Source organism: Furipterus horrens, unplaced genomic scaffold (assembly GCF_987537825.1).
Source record: "Furipterus horrens unplaced genomic scaffold, mFurHor1.1.pri manual_scaffold_5, whole genome shotgun sequence".
NCBI classification, from domain to species: domain Eukaryota; kingdom Metazoa; phylum Chordata; class Mammalia; order Chiroptera; family Furipteridae; genus Furipterus; species Furipterus horrens.
The window spans coordinates 129,953,577-129,975,540 of NW_028327175.1; the positions used below are offsets into that span (position 1 = coordinate 129,953,577).

Genomic DNA, 21,964 nt, shown 5'->3' on the forward strand with positions numbered 1-21,964 from the left:
CTTAGCCTAGAGTAAAAATAATGAGAGACAAGAGCCACAACTGTAACTGACCTGGGACTGCATATGGATTACATGAGTTAGTTCTCTTAGATTGGAGAAAACTATCATTAACACAATTTAAAATTAGGAATAAATTATTCAAAGCCTTATGTCAGCACTTACTGTTGCTTCAGCCACTGCTCCACAAATGGAATGGAGAAGAATTCTGTGAACAGCTTCCCTGTCCTCTTTGGATTTTGACTGGTCATGAGGCCATATGTTTGATTGACAAGAAAACAATAAGCAAGAAGTCAAGTCAGTTGTTGCTGTTCTGCTTGCAAATTAATACTATTCAATCTTTAGGGTCATTGAATATTCATGAAAATCTTACTTGTATAACCACTCAGTCAGAAAATCACAGGCAATGAATTTGGTTCTTCTCCTCTAAAGAGAGAAGAAAGAATTAAATTATATTCTCTGCCCGCATGTTTGAGCAAGACAAAGGAAGAGCAGATGATAACTTGTGTTAGATGAAGTATGCATGGATCCTCTATGTGGATTATAAGCACATCAACAAACAGTAACTCAGGTGACATAAAAAGTTCTGAAAACATTTCTCCAGTCATTTTTGGATAAGCATATTTTCCGACAGCAGGGACTAACACAAGACAGTGCCCACAGTAGGAGCTTATTATATGCTTTTAGAATTTTCTCATAAGGATTTTATTTAATTCTGACTAATCTCATTTATTGCTTTCCCCCAGTCCACTAAAATCCTTAGAAAAGCATTACTTCATGTCTGGGTACCACCTTGAAATGTGATAGCCAAGCACACAGGTGCCATTAGCCAGTGCAGTTGTCCCTCACAGTTGTCCACCGAACAGCCACTCTACTTCATTTCATAAAATTGCTTTTAGAGAGAGGGAGAGAAGAAGAGAGAGAGTCATCAATGTGAGAGAAAAGCGTTGATTAGTTGCCTCCCTTATGTGCCTGGACAGGGGATCATACACACCTGGAGTGGGGATCAAACCCACAACCTAGGTATGTGCCCTGACCAGGAATTGAACCTGCAACCTTTCAGTTATGGGATGACACTCCAACCAACTGAAGCACACTGGCTAGGGTTCTACCTCATCTTTATTAATAGCAACTGATTGACAATCAGCCCTGAGTAAGAACTACATTTCCCTGCCTTCTCTGTAGAAAAGGACAGCCATGTGACACCATTCCACTATATGACATAGAAATGGATATGTCCTCTGGATTTCTGAGAAAGTTCTGCTCTCTCCATTTTTGCTCATCTTCTTCCTTGACATTTCCTTCTACTTCTTTCAGTCTGGAACACTGATGTAAGGCAGGAAGTGGGACAGCACCTTTCAGCCATGAGGCCAAAAGACACGTGCTAAAGACGGTGGAACAGTTTGTTAGAAGAAGCCTGGGCTTTTGATGACTTACTTAAGCCATGGCACCAGCTTGGGCCTGACCTACTCTGGACACCTTGATATGTAAAGAAAAAAAAACTTCACTTGGATTATTACCACTATTCTTGAGTTCTCATAACATGCAATTGAATACAGCCCGTAGGTGACAGATTGCTAGTAAGCTACAGGAAAAAAACATCCTGGAGTAAGTAATACGGGAGAGGGCATGCTGAGAAGGGTATTTGGGTAGAGCACCTGGCATCCTGCCTTCCAGTCCATTTAAAGTCTCTTGTAATCCAAACAGAATCAGTTAACTTTTAGAGAATTGTTATTTAAACTGGGAGACAGAGGGCCCCCACCTCTCCTTTTAAGATGGCAGGGGATAAGAACAAAGTAAATCTAGAGGTTGCTATGTGTAGAGATGTACAGAGTATGCTGGAAAAATCTATCTTTGCCCCTCCAGGTCTACCCTTCTCTACCTTGTATGCCCCAGGAGGCTGATTTTATGGTTCACAACAATCAGGGTCCTTTACTCTCTACTTGCGTCCTACTAATGGGAGGTATCAGCAGGAGATCTGAGAGAGGGGAGAGAAAAAGGCAGGCTCTTAGGGGTTGAATTGTACCCCCATCTGTCCAATTCATATATTGAAGTCCTAACCTATGGTAATTCATAATGTAACGTATTTGGAAACAGGATCATTACAAATATAATTAGTACAGCCCAGTCACTCCTGAAGGACATTGCATTTCCAAGGAGAGTGAACCAACTTGGGGTTATATTAGCAAGAAAGAAGGGAGATGCTATTGGGTAGGTCCCCAATGGCAGATTCCTAATGAAATTGTACTAGACCCTGGATCTCACCTGCAGCCAAAATCCCTCGGACCTTTCAGCCAATAATTAATTCACTTCTTTTTGTTAAGCCAATTTGTGTTGAGCTGTTTACTGCTTGCAACAAAAGCATTTTAACTACTATTCCTTTCTTTTCCAATTGGCTAACTCCCATTTGTTCTTCAAGATGTCCTCAGGAAGGCTTTCTGAGAATTCTCACTCTCTTCAGTTTAGGGTAGGTTCCCCTCACCCCCAGTTCTTTGTGTGCCTCTGTTATAACACTTCAGATATAACTGCCTGACCATGTCCCTATTTCCCTTACTGAACTATAACTCTCTGAGAAAGGGCATATGTTTTCTTTTTCTTTATATTCCCAGTGCTTAATTGAGTGCCTCACACAGAGTAGGTGATCAAGTGAGTGGTGAGTAAATGAATGAATGAATTTACTATTCAACTCAAGCATCAAAGTAAAAAAAAAAAACAACAAAAAACTCATGTACAACAATTCTGACATTTATAATTAGGAATTGCTATATAATTCTGGACAACTGCTCTTTGCTTTCTTCCCATGATATTTTATTATGAACATTTTTCCTTTTTTTCTTTTTATCCCTTCACTTTGAAATAACCAGCTCAGCTTTAAAATCTTAAAAAAGGTTGAAAAGATTGTTGTGGAATTGATTTTCACCATAAGAAAAGTGCTACTTAAGATTTTTTTACTGAAATCTTTATTCTACTTATTAGTGAATAAAATTTAGTGGTGGCTGAATTGATGGAGATTGTTTGCAGTCTTTTACCTCAACGCTGATAGCCTTTTATAAAAAAAAAAACTGAAAGATTGCTGGCCAGGGGAATAAAATTAAATGTGCTAGATGATGTAACAGGGCTTCTAAGCTTGCACTGCAACAGTAGGATTCCCTTCAGAAAGCCATCTTTAGCCAAAATAAGGAAATACTTGTACAATGATGCAAATATGTATCTAGCATGAATTGCCATGTAATAATTTAAACAATCCAGCCCTTGTAGGGTGGCAGTGTCTCTCTTTTGCCATACAAAAGATGGATTATTGCCTTGGCATTTAGTGAACTGTTTAGTGGTGAAGATCCCTTCTACGAAGGGAATGCAACTTGACTTACTTTATTAAATAGACTTAAAATAGCCAAATGGTCTGCTGCATGAAGGTTATACAGACAAATTTAATCACTTTGTTGCAAAGAAATAAAATGGAAGAAATTGTGTTTTCCTTCTGTTCTGGGCAAATGTGAATGTGCTGTGAATATTCAGACACAGAGAACAATGGGGATATTGTTCAGCTGTTGTTTAAAAATTATCTGTGGGAGCTGAAAGAGAGAAGAGAAAGCCAATGAAAACTTGTGGTGAGTGAAGAGATAAGAAAGGAAGCAATAGAGAGAAAAATTAAAAGTGTGAGATTAAGAGAGTGGGCACCCAGGGTTTAGCTCATGAAGACAAATACACTGGGTTCATGATTGTTAAAGGGTGTAAATGTGCAAGTTTGGGCAAACAGAGGGCACAGGTAAAACAACGTCAAACAAGATTTAAAATCAATTTTTTAAAAAACCTGGAATTAAAAGGAAAAGACTAAATGTAAAGGGAGAAGACATCACTGTATCATGAGTCTGCAACTTACTTTGCAATGCATCTAGGAAAACCAAGAGAACTGGACAGAGGGATGAATTGATGGATTGGTAGAGGGAGATGCAAAGAAGCAAATAAGGCAAAATGGTAACTGAAGAATCCAGGTGGTAAGTATGTGGCTGTTCATTCCGAAATTCTATCATGGGGAAAAAATGTTATAATAAAATTGGGAGAAGGAACAGGGGAGGAGAACATCATCATAAAAGATAAAAAGATAAAAGGCAAACATCAGGGTTCAATCCAGACAGTATTTTGTACTGATTTTTATGCTGAATACATGTATAATAGGAGCTAGACATATATAATTTTATGTGTATATATTATATTATACTATTATAATATATTATATTATATTATTCGCCCGGGTCGCTCTTGCCCGCCTGCAGACCCTTGCTTCCCGCGTCTACCCAGAGTCCCAGTGTGGCTTCAGAGCTGGCCGATCAACAGTGGACATGATCTTCTCCCTACGCCAGCTGCAGGAGAAGTGTCACGAGCAGCATAAACCACTCTACCTCGCCTTTATCGACCTCACGAAGGCGTTTGATCTGGTCAGTCGAAGCGGACTCTTCAGCTTGCTACGGAAGATTGGCTGTCCACCACATCTGCTTGCTGTGGTCATGTCCTTTCACGACAACATGCACAGCACGGTGTCCTACAACGGCGCAACCTCTGAGGCCTTCCCAGTCAGCAGCGGAGTAAAGCAGGGCTGCGTCCTCGCGCCTACGCTGTTCGGAATCTTCTTCTCCATGCTCCTACAATACGCCTTTAAGGACTGCAGCGAGGGTGTCTTCATTCACACCAGATCCGATGGCAAGCTCTACAACCTGGCCCGTCTACGAGCCAAGAACAAAGTCAAAGAGGTGCTCATCCGTGAGATGCTCTTCGCCGACGACGCAGCCTTGACATCACACTCCGAAGAGGGACTCCAGCAGCTAGTCACTTGCCTTTCCCACGCATGCAAGGAGTTCGGACTAGCCATCAGCCTGACGAAGACGAATGTTATGGCTCAAGGCACGAGGACTCCCCCATGCATCACCATCGACGGGTACACCCTGGAGGTTGTCAACGACTTCACTTACCTCGGGTCCACCATCTCGAGCTCTCTGTCAGTCGACTTGGAGGTCAACCGGAGAATCGCCAGGGCAGCCACAGTTATGGCCAAACTGAACCGGCGAGCGTGGAACAATTCCAGCCTCACTGAGAAAACCAGACTGCGCATCTACCAAGCCTGCGTACTCAGCACTCTCCTCTATGGCAGCGAGACGTGGACCACCTACGCAAGGCACAAAAGGAAACTCAACAGCTTCCACACGAGGTGCCTGCGACGCGTCCTGCATGTCGCCTGGCAGGATAAAGTTCCCAACACCGAGGTGCTGAAGCGAGCCAACATGAGCAGTTTGCATGCAGTTCTTAGTGAGAGACGCCTCAGGTGGCTCGGCCATGTCAAAAGAATGGATGCAGGCCGTATTCCCAAAGACCTCCTCTACGGCGAGCTAGCAGAAGGCCAGAGGATGACAGGGCGCCCAAAACTGCGGTTCAAAGACATCTGCAAAAAGGACATGACACAATGCTCCATCAATCTCAACACATGGGAAGTTCAAGCAGACGACCGCCTAGCCTGGAGGCTCGCGGTCAGGCAAGATACGTCACGCGCAGAGGCTGCGCGCAACGAGGAGGCGGTCCAGAAAAGATCGAGGAGGAAGCAGCGTCAACAGCAGCAACAACAGCCATCTGCCTTCACCTGTAACAAGTGCGACAGGGATTGTCACTCCCGAGTCGGACTGCACAGCCATTCTCGGCGGTGCAGATAGACTCTCAAGAAGCTACGCCATCGTCTCTCGAGACAGACGGCTGCCGATGACGATATTATATTATATTATATACACCTATGATAGGGGGACTGAAGACTGGAAAGAGAAACAATTTGCACTGGAAAGTCATGGACTCAGTATCAGGTAACTAATGGAGTCACACCCAGAAACATCAAAAGCACATGCTGTGAGGTTAGTGAAGTACTGCTGGCTATGGTCACTGTGTGGGTTGAGACTCTGGGTTTGTGAGGGATAGAAATGTGCTCAGGTTACCTTGGTTACTGGCTTTTTATAAAGTCATGTTAGGCTAGATTTAGCTGCAACAAAGAACCTCCAATTCTGAGAAGCTTATACTAACAACAGTTTATCCTCACTAATGTTACATGAACATTTCAGTCAGCTGGAATTTCTACTTCACGCTCTCTTTACTCTGGGCCTCAGGCTGACAGTGTAAAGCTTCTTCTGAAATATGGCTATAGTTATCACCCAAATGAAAAAGAATATGGTAAACCGTGCTTTGACTCTTAAAAGTGTGTTTGGAAATGACATATTGTTACCAAATCCGATTAGTGGAAATCCTTATTGCTTATTGCCCACAAGACAAATCTCCAAAGATGGAGTTCGGTGGGAAAAAAAAGCATCTTTTATTTAACAGCAAGTTTCTGCCTAAAATAGGTAACAAAAGTAAGGGGAAAGAAAAAGAGTACAACATCAAAAATAGTTATTAAAATATTTGTCATTACAACTACTACATAGGTTTAAGAACCGGAAATAACACAAGAACAAAAATCTGCTCATAGTGCTGACTATTACCTCCCAAGTCTTTGGAAATAATGGCAAGTTTCTGTCTCAAAGCCTGTCCCTTCTAAGATACCAAAAGAAAAATCACTCTGTCACCCTCTGCCAGCACAGTTCAAGGTTGCACCAGGAACCTCTTCTCGCACCCAGAAGTATCATAAATATAGGTGGCTTAGCAGGTCTCCAGGTGTTGTCTAGCTTCAGGCATTGTTTGGACTCTGTGCCCTCAGGCCTCTGCTCACAGGCCTACACTGGCCACCATTGGCAGGCCTGCTGGTGACTGTTGACATCTGCTCCCTTCAACCCTGGGAGGGAAAAGAACCAACTGACCTTTTGCTTTCTAGGAGCTATGTTTCAAAAGTCCTTTCCCAGGGTCCCATGTGGGCAGAAAGCCAGTGGGAGTGTCCAGCTTTCCAACTAATGGGAGCCAGTGTCAGCCATGTTTGCCTTTGCCCCTCTTCTGGCTGCCATGTTTAGCAAGAGGGCAAAGTTGCCGTCACACATGTGTAGCTCAAACCCTCCCCCATTTCTGGGTGTGTATGTCCCTGTTACAACTCGTCATGTCCATTCATTCCACTGACCAAAGCACTCATTAGGTCAAGCCTCCCTTAGGAAGAAGCCACAAATACTTCTGAATAATAATAAATTCTAGTACATGGTTTATTGTAAGGAAAGCAAGAATTTTTCTGACTGGGGACAGGTCCAAGGCTCAGGTAGAAGCAAACCAGTGTCAACAGCTATTCAGGGCACAGGACAGGATAGCCACAGTTATTTACCAGTAGTTCCGTGATTCCAAAACAGTTCTAGTTCTAGTTCTAGCTCTAGGTGGGGCTCAGCTCTTAGGTTGTGTGGTTTCTTTCTGAACTTTCTGATGTGTTTTCTGCTGCTCTCTCCTAACTGATTCTTTCTCCTCCTCTCCCTGCTTCAAGGTCTGCTAACTCATAGCTTTCTCCTGATCTCTGGTCTCTCCCCTTCTATTCACACTAGTCTCTATTGACATCACAGCTTCGCAGATGGGAGAATCTGATTGGGCTGGTTAGACATAACTCAGGACAGACCATTCCTGCTGGGTACAGCCAATGCACCAGACTATTTGCCAGCCACTTGCCATCCTAGAGTAGCTACCCACAGGACCTGACACTTAATCCTGGTTCAATCACTAGTGGCCAAGGCGATAGAGATTTAGCTGGACTGCCTTATCAGGCTCCACCCTGGAGCTGGACATGGGGTTAATACTCTACATACATCACAGCTACTACCCAGCTTGGGGTGGTTGCTGGATGTTGAATTAACCACAGTGGTTTTGCGTCCTACTCACTACTTTAACTCTAGCACTTAGCACAGGGCTTGGCACATAGTAGGTCCTCAGTAAATATTTACCTAACAGAGCCAACACAGGGACAAAGGGCAGCAGATAACACTGTGGGTATGGCATGTACTTAGAATGTCATAACCTCCTTTTCCATGCAGATATTCTCCACAAAAAACTTTCAGACAAACAATATCATGATGAAACTGGTCAATACCCATGATCCTAGGAATAAACATACACTTGGTTTCTAACCAGATGCCAAAATATTTATCGCAGCAAACTTCAAATAGGGGTTCAGTTTTTCCCCACTGTATAAGAAGTTCATTAGAGAAAAGCGACACTTCTCAAGGAAGTTAAAAATATGCATTCAGCCCTGGCCGGTGAGGCTCAGTGGATTGAGCGCCGGCCTGCGAACTAAAGGGTTGCTGGTTTGATTTCCAGTCAGGGCACATGCCTGCGTTGTGGGCCAGGTCCCCAGTTGCGGGTGCGCGAGAGGCAGCCACACATTGATGTTTCTCTCCCTTTCTCCCTCCCTTCCTCTCTAAAAATAAATAAATAAAATCTTTTTAATTATTCTTCAAAAAAATATGCATTCATAACACAAAATATTAACCAAGACCATGGGCCACATGATCCTTTCTAAAAGTATTCTTTTTAAAAATAGTTTGTTTTTTACTGTATTTTTTTCCATTACCATTTAACCTCCTTATACTCTCTTACTAAAAGAAGTCATGCTAAAATAATTCTACCAACCTGTTCTGTGCGAATCTATTTTTTCCACTCCTTAGAATTTCTTTTTAAACAAAAGCTAATGATATTTCTAGTTTCCCTTATTGCTCAAGGTTAGGAAATGGAGTTTCTTCCCTTACTGCGCAGAACCCTAGCACCTTTTAAGAGATAGTTGGATACTTGATTTTTTAAAAACTACGATAAATGACTATTATATGGGCAAGGAATGTAAAAAAAAGTTTTGTTTTACTAATTCATAGTAGCTAATTTTAGTGTCATGTTATCATTAAAATACTTATCAGGAGTTAGAAATAGTTTCCTGATACCAACTATTGTTTACAAGACTCTTCATTGTACTGGAATTTGATGAACAACCAAAAATCAAAAGGGAAAATTTATGTTGCATGTGTTAAGACAGGCAAACAGGGAGCAAGTCTTATCACCTCTATCCAGACTGCATTAAATCCATATTTAAAGCTGCAATAAGACTTATTTTCAGCTATCATTTTAGTCATTCATAAAACTGATTTATTTCCAAACTAAGCAAGGTGCACTGTTCCAGTTTGGCTCTGTTAGGTAAATATTTACTGAGGACCTACTATGTGCCAAGCCCTGTGCTAAGTGCTAGAGATAAAGTAGTGAGTAGGACACAAACCCACTGTGGTTAATTCAACATCCAGCAACCACCCCAAGCTGGGTAGTAGCTGTGATGTATGTAGAGTATTAACCCCATGTCCAGCTCCAGGGTGGAGCCTGATAAGGCAGTCCAGATAAATCCCAATTCACCTTCCATCTACACCTAAACCAATCTGGTCTACATTTATCCTGGCCCATGGCATTCACTGGATCAGGAATGGGCAGGTAATCAATTTCAGAGCGATAATGAGACAGGCCAGTAAGCCAGGGCCAGTGGAATAGGGAAACTGAGACAGCTGAACAAACTGGCAGAGCAATTTACTGGCAGAGGCAGAAAGTTACCTCCTGAAAGATAACAACTAGGCTTCAGTTGTATTTCAACTCCAGGCCCAGAAAAGCAGCAGAACCAGGTGGATGACACCAGGAGCAGCTGCAATGACTAATGTTACCCTGCCCTGGCACTGACCAATCAGTGGAGATCACAACCCTAAAAGAGCTCACCTGGAAAACGTATGAATATTCACTGAAACTCTCTCCTGAGCCCTACAAGAGAGAGAAAACCCTCAAGACAAAAGACCCAGTGGTGCTTTCCCATGTGCTCTCCCTCTGGGGAGCATGCCTGTACCTTTCCCTTCCTCTCTTCTTCCCCCACAGGCATGTATCTCCTAAACTGTAAGAGTCCCCATGAAACTTGCAAACAGGGGGGCAATAGGCAGTGGCAGCTCATCCTGGGCTAACCCCCTGAATCTGTCCCCAAGTTACCCATTTCTCTGACTTCCCAGCCTAGACTTTTTCCTGTTGCTTCTTCTATGCTAAGCACTTCCTTGTTTCACCGTCATCAGCTTTAATAAATGTGCCCTCATAGTCACCTGGACTCATGTTGTGAAATCTTCCCTTCATGAAGTCAAGAACTCATACACTTACCAGCTGGCCCTAGGCAGACCCACTCAGGGACAGACCCCCTGTCTGGTAACAGAAGTGGGAGAACATGTGCTAGAGCTTCTGGGGAATCACTTCCTTTGTTTTTCTGGGTTTAACTATTCTCTTCTTCTTGTTGATGTAGGTAGAGGTAAAGCCTAGGCCAGTGGCTGCAGCTGTTTTGTCATTTCCAGGGAAGCCAGCCCAAGGGCAAAGCTGACTCTGCAAGAGGCCAAGCAGAAAGGCAAAAGCAAACTTATTTCACTGAGCCCCTGATACAAACAAGTCCTAAAGTATTCCTTCTTTATCTCAGAAACTTCTAGTTCCTATAGTCAATAATTCCCCTTTGTTATTTAAGCCAGTTTTCTGCTAGTTGCAACATAATTAGTCCTACCCAAGATACTGCCCAGTATCTCTTCTGCCTTCTTTTGGTAACAGCACCCTGAGTTCCTTTTGGGATCCACACTTCCCCAATTCAAAGCTATGTGCCTTGGGTAGGGCTCCTTTGCCTAACAGCCCACTAAGTCCCTTTAGTACTAAGGATTAATTCCAAAATAGGTAGCTAATCTGAATCAGTTCAATTAGAGAGAAACTCTGGTAAAGACTTTCTCTGCTACATTTGAGCTTTATGGCACAGGCTGGTGCCACAAGGGGTGGGGCCTTTTAAGGGTAAAGTGAAGCTATAAAAAACAGAATCTAGAAATGGAGTGGAAGACATCATCTGGGCTCCCAGATCAAGCTATGCAGGAAGATTGCCTCATGGGCCTCTTGTCTATATAAACAAACACACAAGAACTCCTTTCCTATTTAAGCCAGTTTGAATGGGGTTTTCTGTCACTTGCAGGACCTGTTCTTAAAGAGTTAATTAATTAAAGCCACTATGGGAATGTTAGCACTGCATACTTAACACATCCAGCTGAAATTAACTCTTGAATTCACACTACCTTTTATTGCTAACAATATAACCTTTTACAATGGACAATGTTCTTTAAGGTTCTTTTTAGCCATCTTTCAGGAAAGCAACCTTTATTCCTTCCCTTGAAAGACAGCCACGAATTGTACAACCCACCAAGGTACCAGGATTTTTTCTCATGGGCTTTCATCAGCTTTGAAGGTCAATCCCAGTTCCTTGGGGCTTTCTGGTAACAACCAGAGCCCAGACACACCTCCTTCAGGCATGACATTCCAGTCAAAGCCTCTGTTGGCAAAACCCCTATTAATAACCAGTCTTTAGTTTCATGCAAAGAAACATGGAGTCATCACTCCCTCAGAAAGCCAAATTCTGGAGAGATCAGATAGGGAGAAAAATGTAAATGAGAAAAGAAAATTCTTGTCTTTCTAAGACTCAATAAAATTGCATCTCTGTGCCCTGTACTTTCCATTACAAAAACCATCTTAACAAAACTTCTGTATACCTTTCACAATCCTTCTTGACTTCCATGCCTTACACTCTCCCTTGTTCACTTTCCTACATAGTGTGAAGCTTTAACTCTCCCTGGGAAACCTTGATCTCCTTTCTGGAGCAGAAACAGATCAGAAAATAAGCAGCTGAGGTTTCTTTTTCTTCAGGTTCAAACTTTCACACCCCTTTTCATTTATATTTACAGCTTTCCACAGACCTTCTGCAATATTCACACACTTTCTAAAATACCTTTCACTTCTTTAGATTGAACCATAACATGTTTCCAATCCTTGTTTTTTTCCACACTGTGAAAGGCTATACTCAAACTCAGTATCTAGTAGCTAGAAGTTTCTAGATTCGCATAGATATTCTGCAGCTTTAAACAAACTTCTGCTTCTCTAATGTATATTTTTTGAGTTTTTTGAGGAGTTTTTTAATTGTTTTATCTGGCCCCTTTATTTACCTTTTGCAATTTCCCACAAACATCTGGCCAGCTTCTATTACTAAAGTGACCTTTAAGAGTTCCTGCCTTAGAATGGCCACCCACTCCTCCCCTGCTCTCTCAGGGAAGGGGCTGGAGAAAGGCTGCAGCTGAAAAACGGCTGGAGTTTAAAAGTGTCACTTTTTTTTCTTTTTTAGTTTACACAGATTATTTATGACTTACATGCTTAGCTGCTTCGTAATATATGCAATCTGCGATATTACATTTTAGAATAATTATTAGAATTATAAATAATTAGAATTTTGTAGACTTCTGGAGATTTTTGTAACATTTTTTTATTTGACAAAGCTTTCCAAGTATTTTAAAATGTATTAAGCCTGATTGGTCTAAAGTTTTCTTCTTTTTGGTAAGAAGAAAATAATAAATCCTTGAGATATTTCAAGGGCCCTTTGAAATACATCAAAGTTATAGAAAAAAGTTTTCAAAATTTTAAATTCCGGAAATATTGTCAAACATTTGATTTAAGGAATATATATTATGACATGATATTGACTATTTAAAGTGATAATAAAAAGTATATAACATTAATAGGCTGACAAAAATTCAGTGCTTAGCACTGAGATATGAATTTTTAAATATTAAGTAAAACTTTTTCCCCCTGGCTGGTTTGGCTCAGTGGATTGAGCGTCGGCCTGCGAGCTAAGTGTCGCTGGTTCGATCTTCCAGTCAGGGCACATCAGAGAAGGAAAACTCTGACTCCAAAAAACCTCCGCTGCCTTGCGGCATACCTCTTCAGGGGAAAGGCTAAGGGAGTAAACCCCGACAGAAAATCCGGAGCCGGAGTCCCGAAGGCGGTTCGACGTTGTAGTCAACACCGGCAACTCCTGCGGCGCACCTGAAGCCAAGCTGTATTGACTCCGTCTTTCCCTTGGACCCTTCAGCTGCGAAGAGAGGGGGGGTCTGCTGCATGGGCAACAGCAGACCCTCCATATCACCCTGCCCAGGCTCTGTAGCTTCAGCTTCACTGGAGAGGACACTCCAGCGTCATTGCAAGATGTCGATTCAACACGGGAGGAGACAGATACTGTGTCACTCCCGAGTCAGACTGCACAGCCATTCTCGGCAGTGCAGATAGACTCTTAAGAAGCTACACCATCGTCTCTCGAGACGGACGGCTGCCAACGATAACCTTTTATCAAACACTGCTTACAGTAAAAATCATTACCTTTACACACAAATTTCCAAATGAACTTTATAATGTGGCAACTAAGCCAGCTCTGTTTAATATAGCAGTCCAATTAAGTTCTAATTAAATTATAGTTTCTCGTGTTCCAATTAAACTAAGCCAAAGGTATGGCAGGATGTCAGGATATCAATCAAAAGGAGTGACTCAACTGTAATGTTTAATCTTTATAATGATATTTACACGTCTTAAACTTAATTTGCTCCAGTGGAGTACAACCCAGTTCATGAGAACAGGAATGGCATTGTGGTCTTTTAATCAACCTTCAGTCTAAGGAGAATGCTGAAGATCTATCTTAACAATTGCACAGTTGATTTCCTACCTTAAAATCTTTTCTCCCTCCCAGCTCACAAAGCCTCTGGCCAGCCCAAGGGCAACAAGGATGGCAACTGTAATTATAAATGGAGGATCAGGAGGGCCAATGTCGACAAAGACTCAGTAAGAACAGACAGGTCTTCAGGAAAACTCGACTCCCCCCAAAATTTCTGTTTCAGTATCAAAGTTATTTGCAGGATTAGCTTCACGATCATGCCTCCAAGAGACCAGGGGGTCTGGAGTATTCCATTCAAAGCCTGCCATCTACTCAAGAAGACCGAGATGTGTCAGGGCCTGTGCTTCTGGCAGCAGCTCTAATTATATGTCTGCCCTGATCCATGTCACTATTCCTGCCTGAAAGTGGATTTATTCTTTATTTCACTATCAACCTGGGCCAACCTCTCCTCCCTCTGGTTTTTCACCTGCTGACATTTGCCTCCCCACATGAGTCCCTCCTTCAAACACAATCCTTAATAACAATGGCTACTCTTGCTGAGCACTCACCATTTTATGTGTTGTACAGACATCATCTCATTCGATCGTCACAACAGACCTGATGAAGTAAGTACTATGATTATCACCCTCCCCATTTAACAGATAAGGAAACTGAGGCTCACAGTATTTAAGAAATGTTCCTAGGGGCCTATAGGTAGTAAAAGTTAAAGGGAGGATTCAAGCCCACCTGTCTCATTCTAGGACCCCATACTTCATCGTGGTATTCTGCCAGAGCCCTCCATGTTTCTGAGTCTGACCTCCCACCATTCTACCCCTCTACATGGCCAGTTTCAGTCCGCCTCTTCCTTACGTATTACCCTCATTTTGTTTTTTATCTCAGGTTTAAGGAAGTTTTTCCTGATTTAATTTTGTTTTTATTTTATTGCAACTTTTTGCTGTAGTTGTGCCAGTCACTGAGCTAATTGCTTTAAATGCATGATCTTTTTTTTTTAATTGACCATTATTGTAAGGATTTATTTCTTTTATTTATTTGTTTGTGTATTTATGTATTTTTAGAGAGAGGGGAAAGGAGAAAGAGAGGGAGAGAAACATCACTGTGTGGTTGCCTATCACTTGCACCCCCAACTGGGGACCTGACATGCAACTAGTCATGTGCCCTGACTGGAAATCGAACCAGTGACACTTGGCTTGCAGGTTGACGCTCAATCCGCTGAGCCACAGCAGCCAGGGCTAAATGCATGATCTTATTTAATTCTCATAAACTCCCTTACATGAAACAATTACTATTATTATTTCCATTTCACAGGGGCAGAAACTGAGGCATAAAGAGGTTAAGGTTACAAGATCACAAGGTCACATATCTAGAAGGAGGTAGAACTGGGCCCTAAATGCAGGTGAGCATGGCTCCAAATTCTATGCTTAATCAGTAAGCTTCCCTTTTACTGCCCCCCACATAATAACAATTACTACAACAATCTGGACAGTTCTAAGACTTCAGAACAGAGGTCAGCAAGCATTTTCTTTTTTCTTTTTCTTTTGTATGTTTTATTGATTATGCTGTTACAGTTGTCCCAATTTCTTTTTCCTTTGCTCCGCTTGGTTCAGCAACTCCCCTCCCTCCAGCAGTCCCACCCCCCTTAGTTCATGTCCATGGTTCATGCATATAAGTTCCTTGACTTTACCCTTTCCTATACCATTCTTAACTTCCCCCTGTCTATTCGGCACCCTCCTGCTATGCTCCTTAATTCCTGCACCACTTCCGCCCTTTCCCCTCCCAGCTGACACCCCTCCACCTGCTCCCCATACCTATGATTCTGTTTCCACTCTGGTTGTCAGCTTAGTTTGTTTTTGTTTTTATTTTTTTAGATTCTGTCATTGATAGTTGTGGTTTTGTTGTCATTTTAATGTTCACAGTTTTGATCTTCTTTTTCTTAAATAAATTCCTTTAACATTTCATATAATAATGGCTTGGTGATGATGTACTCCTTTAGCTTTACCTTGTCTGCGAAGCACTTTATCTGTCCTTCCATTCCAAATGATAGCTTTGCTGAATAGAGTATTCTTGGTTGTAGGTCCTTGGTTTTTATAACTTCTGAATATTTCTTTCCAGTCCCTTCCTGTCTGCAAAGTTCCTTTTGAGAAATCAGCTGATAGTCTAATAGGTACCCCTTTGTAGGTAACTCTTTTCTCTCTTGCTGCTTTTAAGATTCTCTCTTCATCCTTAATCTTTAGCATTTTAATTATGATTCATCTTGGTGTGGTCCTCCCTGGGTCTAATTTGCTTGGGACTCTCTGCACTTCCTGGACCTGTATGTCTATTTCCTTCCCTAATTTAGGGAGGTTCTGCTTCATTATTTTTTCACATAATTTTTCAATTTCTTACTCTTCCTCTTCTCCTTCTGGCATCCCTATGATTTGGATGTTGGCACATTTAAAGCTATCCAGAGGTTTCTAAGCCTCTCCTCATTTCTTTTTCAATTCTCATTTCCTCCTTCTGTACTGGTTGACTGTTTATTTCTTCCTTATGTTCTAATTTGTTGATTTGAACCCTGATTTTCTTTCCTTCACCACTAGTTTTGTGTGGATTTTCCTTCATTTCACTTGGTATAGCCTTTATTTCTTCCCTGTCCTGATTAATCTATTCTGTCAAGTCTGTGAACATCTTAATCACCAGGGCTTTAAACTGTGCATCTGTTAGGTTCACTATCTCCTCATCAATTAGAGTCACTATTTCCTCCTCTCTTAGTTCTCCCGCTGGAACCTTGATCTGCTCCCGCTTTTCAGCCATACTTCTCTGTCTCACCTTGAGAGCTTTCTGTGTTTGCCTCTGTGATTTAGGTAGAGCTGTTGCACCTCTTATGTTTTAAGGGGCAGAGCCTTAAGTATTTGTTAGTATTGGTGACCCACTTCACTGAGTTGTGGCACTACATAACAGGGGAGGGGTCTAAGAGGGAGCAGTGCCAGTTGCCGCTGCTTTTCCAGGCACTTCGCCCCCTTCACGTACTGAGCAAGCTGCGTCCTTTGAGAGACCGGCAGTTTCTTCCTCTGCCCCAACCCCCAGTGGATTTCATATTCAGAAGCAACATGGCTCTATTTCCCCCAGTGCTGGAACTGTGCATTACGTGGTCTGGGGCTTGGATTGCCTCCCAGATTTAAAATGTATGACTTTGATTTTTGACACAGCTACCACCACTGTGTCATTGCCACTGTTGCCAGCCCTGCTGTGGTGAGCCCCACTGCCGCTGCAAAACTCCTATAGACACAGCAGCCCTGCTTTTCTTTCTCTTGTCTGGGCTCCGCCTCTCCTACCTTCCTGGCTGAATATTCCTTCCTTATTTCTTTGTTGAACTTTTATGTAGTTTTATTTTCTGAGCCTTCTGGGGTTTTTTTAGTTTTGAAGTGGTTGTAAATTCCTTCTTCGTTGTGAGGGAGACACAGCATGTCTACCGATGCCTCAATCTTGGCCAGAAATCTCAGCAATCTTTTTCTTAATGAGCTAAGACAGTAAATATTTTAGGCTTGTGTCACAACTACTCAGCTTTGCCGCTGTAGTGAAAAAGTAGCCATATACAACATGCAAAGGAATGGGTTTGACTGTATTTCAATAAAACTTTATTTACAAAAAGAGGTGGCTGGATGCATGGGCTGTAGTTTGCAGATCCCTGCTTCAGAACATTATCAATAACAGATAAATTTTTCAAGTGGAAGCATGGAAAAATCCACAGTACTTGATTTTTGACACAGAAATTTGATTTTAAAAAACTGTTTCATTTCTCTTCCCTATTTCCTAGATAAACCTTTTACTATTCCAATGCGTTAACCATTTAAACATCTTTGGAATGTGGGACTAGTCTATGACTTGGGTTTCCCATAAAAGGTAGCAGAAGAGGACTTCTGGTCAAGACAGAGGAGTAGACAGACACGCTGTGTCTCCCTCCACAACTAAGAAGGAATACAACTACCTCAAAACTAGAAACAACCAAAAGTTCCAGAAAATTAAACTGCATGGAAGTCCAGCAAACAAAGATATAAAGAAGAAATACTCATCCAGACAGGTAGGAGGGGCAGAGCCGGGGCGGAGAGGACCCATGTGGTGGCTACAGCAGCAGCAGCAGCAGCAGCAGGTCAGCAGAAAGCGCAGTCACACATTCTAAAAAGTCAGGAAGGACACCTGGGGAGCGTTCCCAGCTCCCCACAGGACCTTGCAGCCCACAGTCCCAGCACCACGGAAAATCAAGCCTCATTGCTTATGATTGTGCAGACCCATGGGGGTTGGGGTGGAGGCAGAAACTGCAAGTCTCAGCAGAGTCCGCTTGTTTAAAGGCCCCCACGGTCCTAGAACATCCGCAGACCCACTCATTCTGGGAACGATGGTCAGGGCAGCAGCTATAGGGGCGCCAGTCTAGTGCAGAAGTGGGAGAGGTGCCTGGAAAAGGAGTGAGTGCTGGGCAGGCGGCATTGTTCCCTCTCGGACCCCTCCCCCACATACAGCACCACAACGTGGTGAAACAGGTCGCCCTGTACTGATGAATTCCTAAGGCTCCGCCCCTTACATCATAACAGGAGCAAAGTACCTGGGACACGAAGGCAAACAAACACAGGAGCCTGTCAGAATGAGGAGATAGAGAAGTATGGCCCAAAAGGGGGAACGAATCAAGGTTCCAGTGGGAGAATTAAGCGACGAGGAGATAGCTAAGCTAACAGATGAGGAGATAGACAACCTAACAGATGAAGATTTCAAAACACTGGTGATAAAGGTGCTCACAGGCTTGACAGATATGCTTGAGTATGGCAAACGCATAAGAGAAGAAGTGAAGGCTATGCTAAGTGAAACGAAGGAAAATCCACACAAAACCAATGGTGAAGGGAAGGAAATCGGAGTTCAAAACAATGATTTGGAAAATAAGAAAGAAAAAAAGTCAACCGTGCAGAATGAGGAAGCAAGCTTCAAAAAAGATGAGGAAAATTTCCCAAATTTTGTGAAAGAGATGGTCATATAGGTCTGGGAAGCATGAAGGGTCCTGGGCAAGCTGGACCCAGAGGGGACCACACCAGGATGCAACATGACTGAGATGCCAAAGGTGAAAGATAAAGACAGAGTCCTGGGAGCAGCAAGAGAGAAGCAGAGAGTTGCTTACAGTGGGGTGTCTACAGGACTATCAGTTGATTTCTCAGAGGACACTTTGCAGGCAGGAAAGGACTGGCGAGGAGTATTCAATGTGATGAAAGGCAACCCACAACCAAGATTACTCTATCCAGCAAAGCTATCATTTGGAATGGAAGGGCAGATGAAGTGCTTCCCGGACACGGTGAAGCTAAAGGAGTTCATCATCACCAAGCTATTATTATATGAAATGTCAAAGGGACTTACTTAAGAAAAAGAGATCAAAACTGTGAACACTAAAATGACAACAAAGTCACAACTATCAACAACTGAATCTAAAAAATAAAAACAAAATCCAACTAAGCAAACCAGAATAGGAATAGAATCATAAGTATGGGGATCATTTGGAGGGTTATCAGCTGGGCAGGGGGAAGGGGAGAAATGGGGAAATGGTGCAGGGATTAAGAAGCATGATCGGTTGCTACAAAATACAGGGGGAAGTTAAGAATAATATAGGAAAGGGTGAAGACAAAGAACTTATATGCATGACCCATGGACATGAGCTAAGGGGGGTGGGATTGCTGGAGGGAAGGGGAGTACTGGGCAGAGGGGAGCAAAGGGGAAAACAATTGGAACTACTATAACAACATAATCAATTAAATATACTTTTAAAAAGTAGCAGAAAAAATCCAGGACTTCCGGCCAAGATGGAGGCTTAGACTGACACTCTCTGTCTCTGTCCACAACTATGGAGGAATACAACTACCTCAAAACCAAAGATAACCGGAAGTTCCAGAAAATAAAACTACATGGAATCCCAATGTATGAAGTTATAAACCAGTGCTTCTCGTCTGGACAGGTAGAAGGGACAAAATCAGAATCAGGACACAAAGGTTGGGCTGTGCTGTCCACGGTAGCAGCAGGGATAGCGGCGGGACTGCGAGAAACGCCAGCGGAGCAATCCCAGCTGCAGTCGAGACCCGGCAGCTCGCAATTCCAACACTGGGGAAGTCAGACCCCCCATTGCCTTGGACTGTGAGCTGATCTCTCAGCGGAGAGTAATGGCAGGAATCCATCTTGGACCCCCGCCCCTACACAAAGCGCCACAGAGCAGTGAAAAAGGTCACCGGTTGATGGGTAGTGACGAGTGCATGGGGCTCCACATCCTACAGCCTGCCCGGGAAGCAAAGGTAAACAAAAACTGTCAGAATGAAGCAGACCATGATTGAAATCCCAGTGACGCAGTTCACCAGGCAGCAGATGAGGGACCTAACCAATGAGCAAATCGGAAATTTTTCTGAGGCTCAGTTCAGAGCTATAGCCATAAGGTGGCTTACAGAATTAACAAAAGATTTGGAACAAGATGGGGAAGGAATGAAAGCTAGTCATACTGAAACGAACAAAAACACATACAAGACAAGTGATGAGGAAATGAAAACGAGATCAAATCAACAAATTGGAACATAGGGAACAGTCAACCAGTGCAGGAAGAGGAAACAAAAAGGGAGGAATATGAGGAGAGGCTCAGAAACCTCTGGGACAGCTATAAGCAAACAAACATTCGAATAATAGGATTGCCAGAGGGCGAAGAAGAAGAACTAGAAGTAGAAAAATTATGTGAAAAAATAATGAAGCAGAACTTCCTGAACTTGGAGAAGGAAATAGACTTACAGGTCCAGGAAGCACAGAGAGTTCCAGAAAAACGACTCAGGGAGAACCACTCCAAGACACATTATAATCAAATTGTCAAAAATTAAAGATAAAGAGAGAATCTTAAAAGCAGCAAGAGAGAAGAAAAGAATTATGTACAAAGGCATCTCAATTAGACTATCAGCTGATTTATCAAAGGAGACCCTGCAGGCAAGAAGGGACTGGCAAGAAATATTCAAAATAATGAAAAGCAAAAACCTACAGCCACGCATACTCTATCCAGCGAAACTGCCATTCAGAATAGAAGGGCAGAGAAAGTGCTTCCAGGACAAAGTAAAACTGAAGGAGTTCATCAGATCCAAACCACTGCTATATGAAATAAATGTTTAAGGGACTTGTTTAGGAGGAAGAAGATCAAAACTATGAACGTTAAAAACTGCATCACAACAACCTACAACAGAAGCTAGGGAATCGAAATAAAGGCAAACTAAGTAGGCAACGAGAATGGAAAAAGAATTATAGGTATGGGGAACATTTTGGGGGGAGGTCAGCAAGGAGGGGGAAGAGGGGAAAGGGAGGGAGGTGATACAGGAATTAAGAAGCATAGTAGGAGGGAATGGAGTAGACAAGAAGATGTTGAGAAGAACTATATGCACAACCAATGGGCATGGACTAAGAGGAGAGGTGAACTGGAGGGAGGGGGGTCATTGGTTGGAAGGGAGCAGATGGAAAAGAAATTGGGACAACTATAACAGTATAATCAATAAATTTTTTTTAAAGTAGCAGAAAAATGCTGTTCTTTAAAACTAAGGTCAATGACTTATTTAAACATACCATCTTTTGAAAAAGAATTGAATATTATTCTCATTCATTTAAAAAATGGCTTCCATTCTTCAGGCATAAATTCTCAAGAGACACCTGTAATACTTGCAGTCTGTCTCTTCTTTCTGTTTTGTCACTAGCTGTGATTCTAGCAGCTCTTTAACTCTAGGAGGTCACTTCTTATTGCATTCTCAGATTCTAAACTCACCACTATTCTTTTTAATTAAAAATTTTTGACTTAATCTTTATTGTATTTTTTCTATTACCATTTAGTCCCTTTATACCCTCTTGCCCCCAGCAATAACCACACTGTTGTTCATGTCCATGAGTCCTTTTTCCTTTTTGCTCAATCCCTCTACCCCTTTACCTTCCCCCCCCCACCAGCTGTCATCTGCTCTCCATCTATGAGTCTGTCTGTTTTGCTTGTTAGTTTAGTTTGTTCATTAAATGCCACATGAGTGAAATCACATGGTATTTGTCTTTCTCTGACTGGTTTATTTCACTTATCATAATGTGCTCCAGGTTCATCCATACTGTTGCAAAGGTAAAATTTTCTTCTTTTTTATGGCTGAGTAGTATTCCATTGTGTAAATATCCCATAGCTGTTTTATCTACTCATCTATTGATGGACACTTGGGCTGCATCCATATCTTAGTGATTGTAAATAACACTGCAATGAACACAGGGGTACTTACGTTTTTTGAATTAACTGTTTTGGGTTCCGTTGGATATAGTCCCAGAAGTGGGATCACTGAGTCAAATGGCAGATCCATTTTTAATTTTTGAGATATCTCCATATTTCTTTCCACAGTGGCTGCACCAATCTGCATTCCCACTAGCAGTACCCTAGGGTCTCCTTTTCTCCAATCATCACCAGCACTTGTTGTTTATTGATTTATTGATGATAGCCATTCTAACAAGCGATATCTCGTTGCATCTCTC

General features: G+C 42.3%; 1 protein-coding gene across 5 annotated transcripts in view; it reads right to left on the reverse strand.

Annotated features, from left to right (window-relative positions):
- IQCK (IQ motif containing K) overlaps positions 1-21,964 on the reverse strand; it is a 177,064-nt gene that overhangs the window by 122,888 nt on the left and 32,212 nt on the right. For all 5 annotated transcript variants that reach the window (XM_090277802.1, XM_090277800.1, XM_090277803.1 and 2 more), the window contains exons 5-6: positions 371-423; positions 163-240 (exon numbers count right to left, since the gene is read on the reverse strand). In XM_090277802.1, coding sequence (XP_090133928.1) covers positions 163-240; positions 371-423 — 131 coding nt within the window. The remainder of the gene's footprint in view (positions 1-162; positions 241-370; positions 424-21,964) is intronic.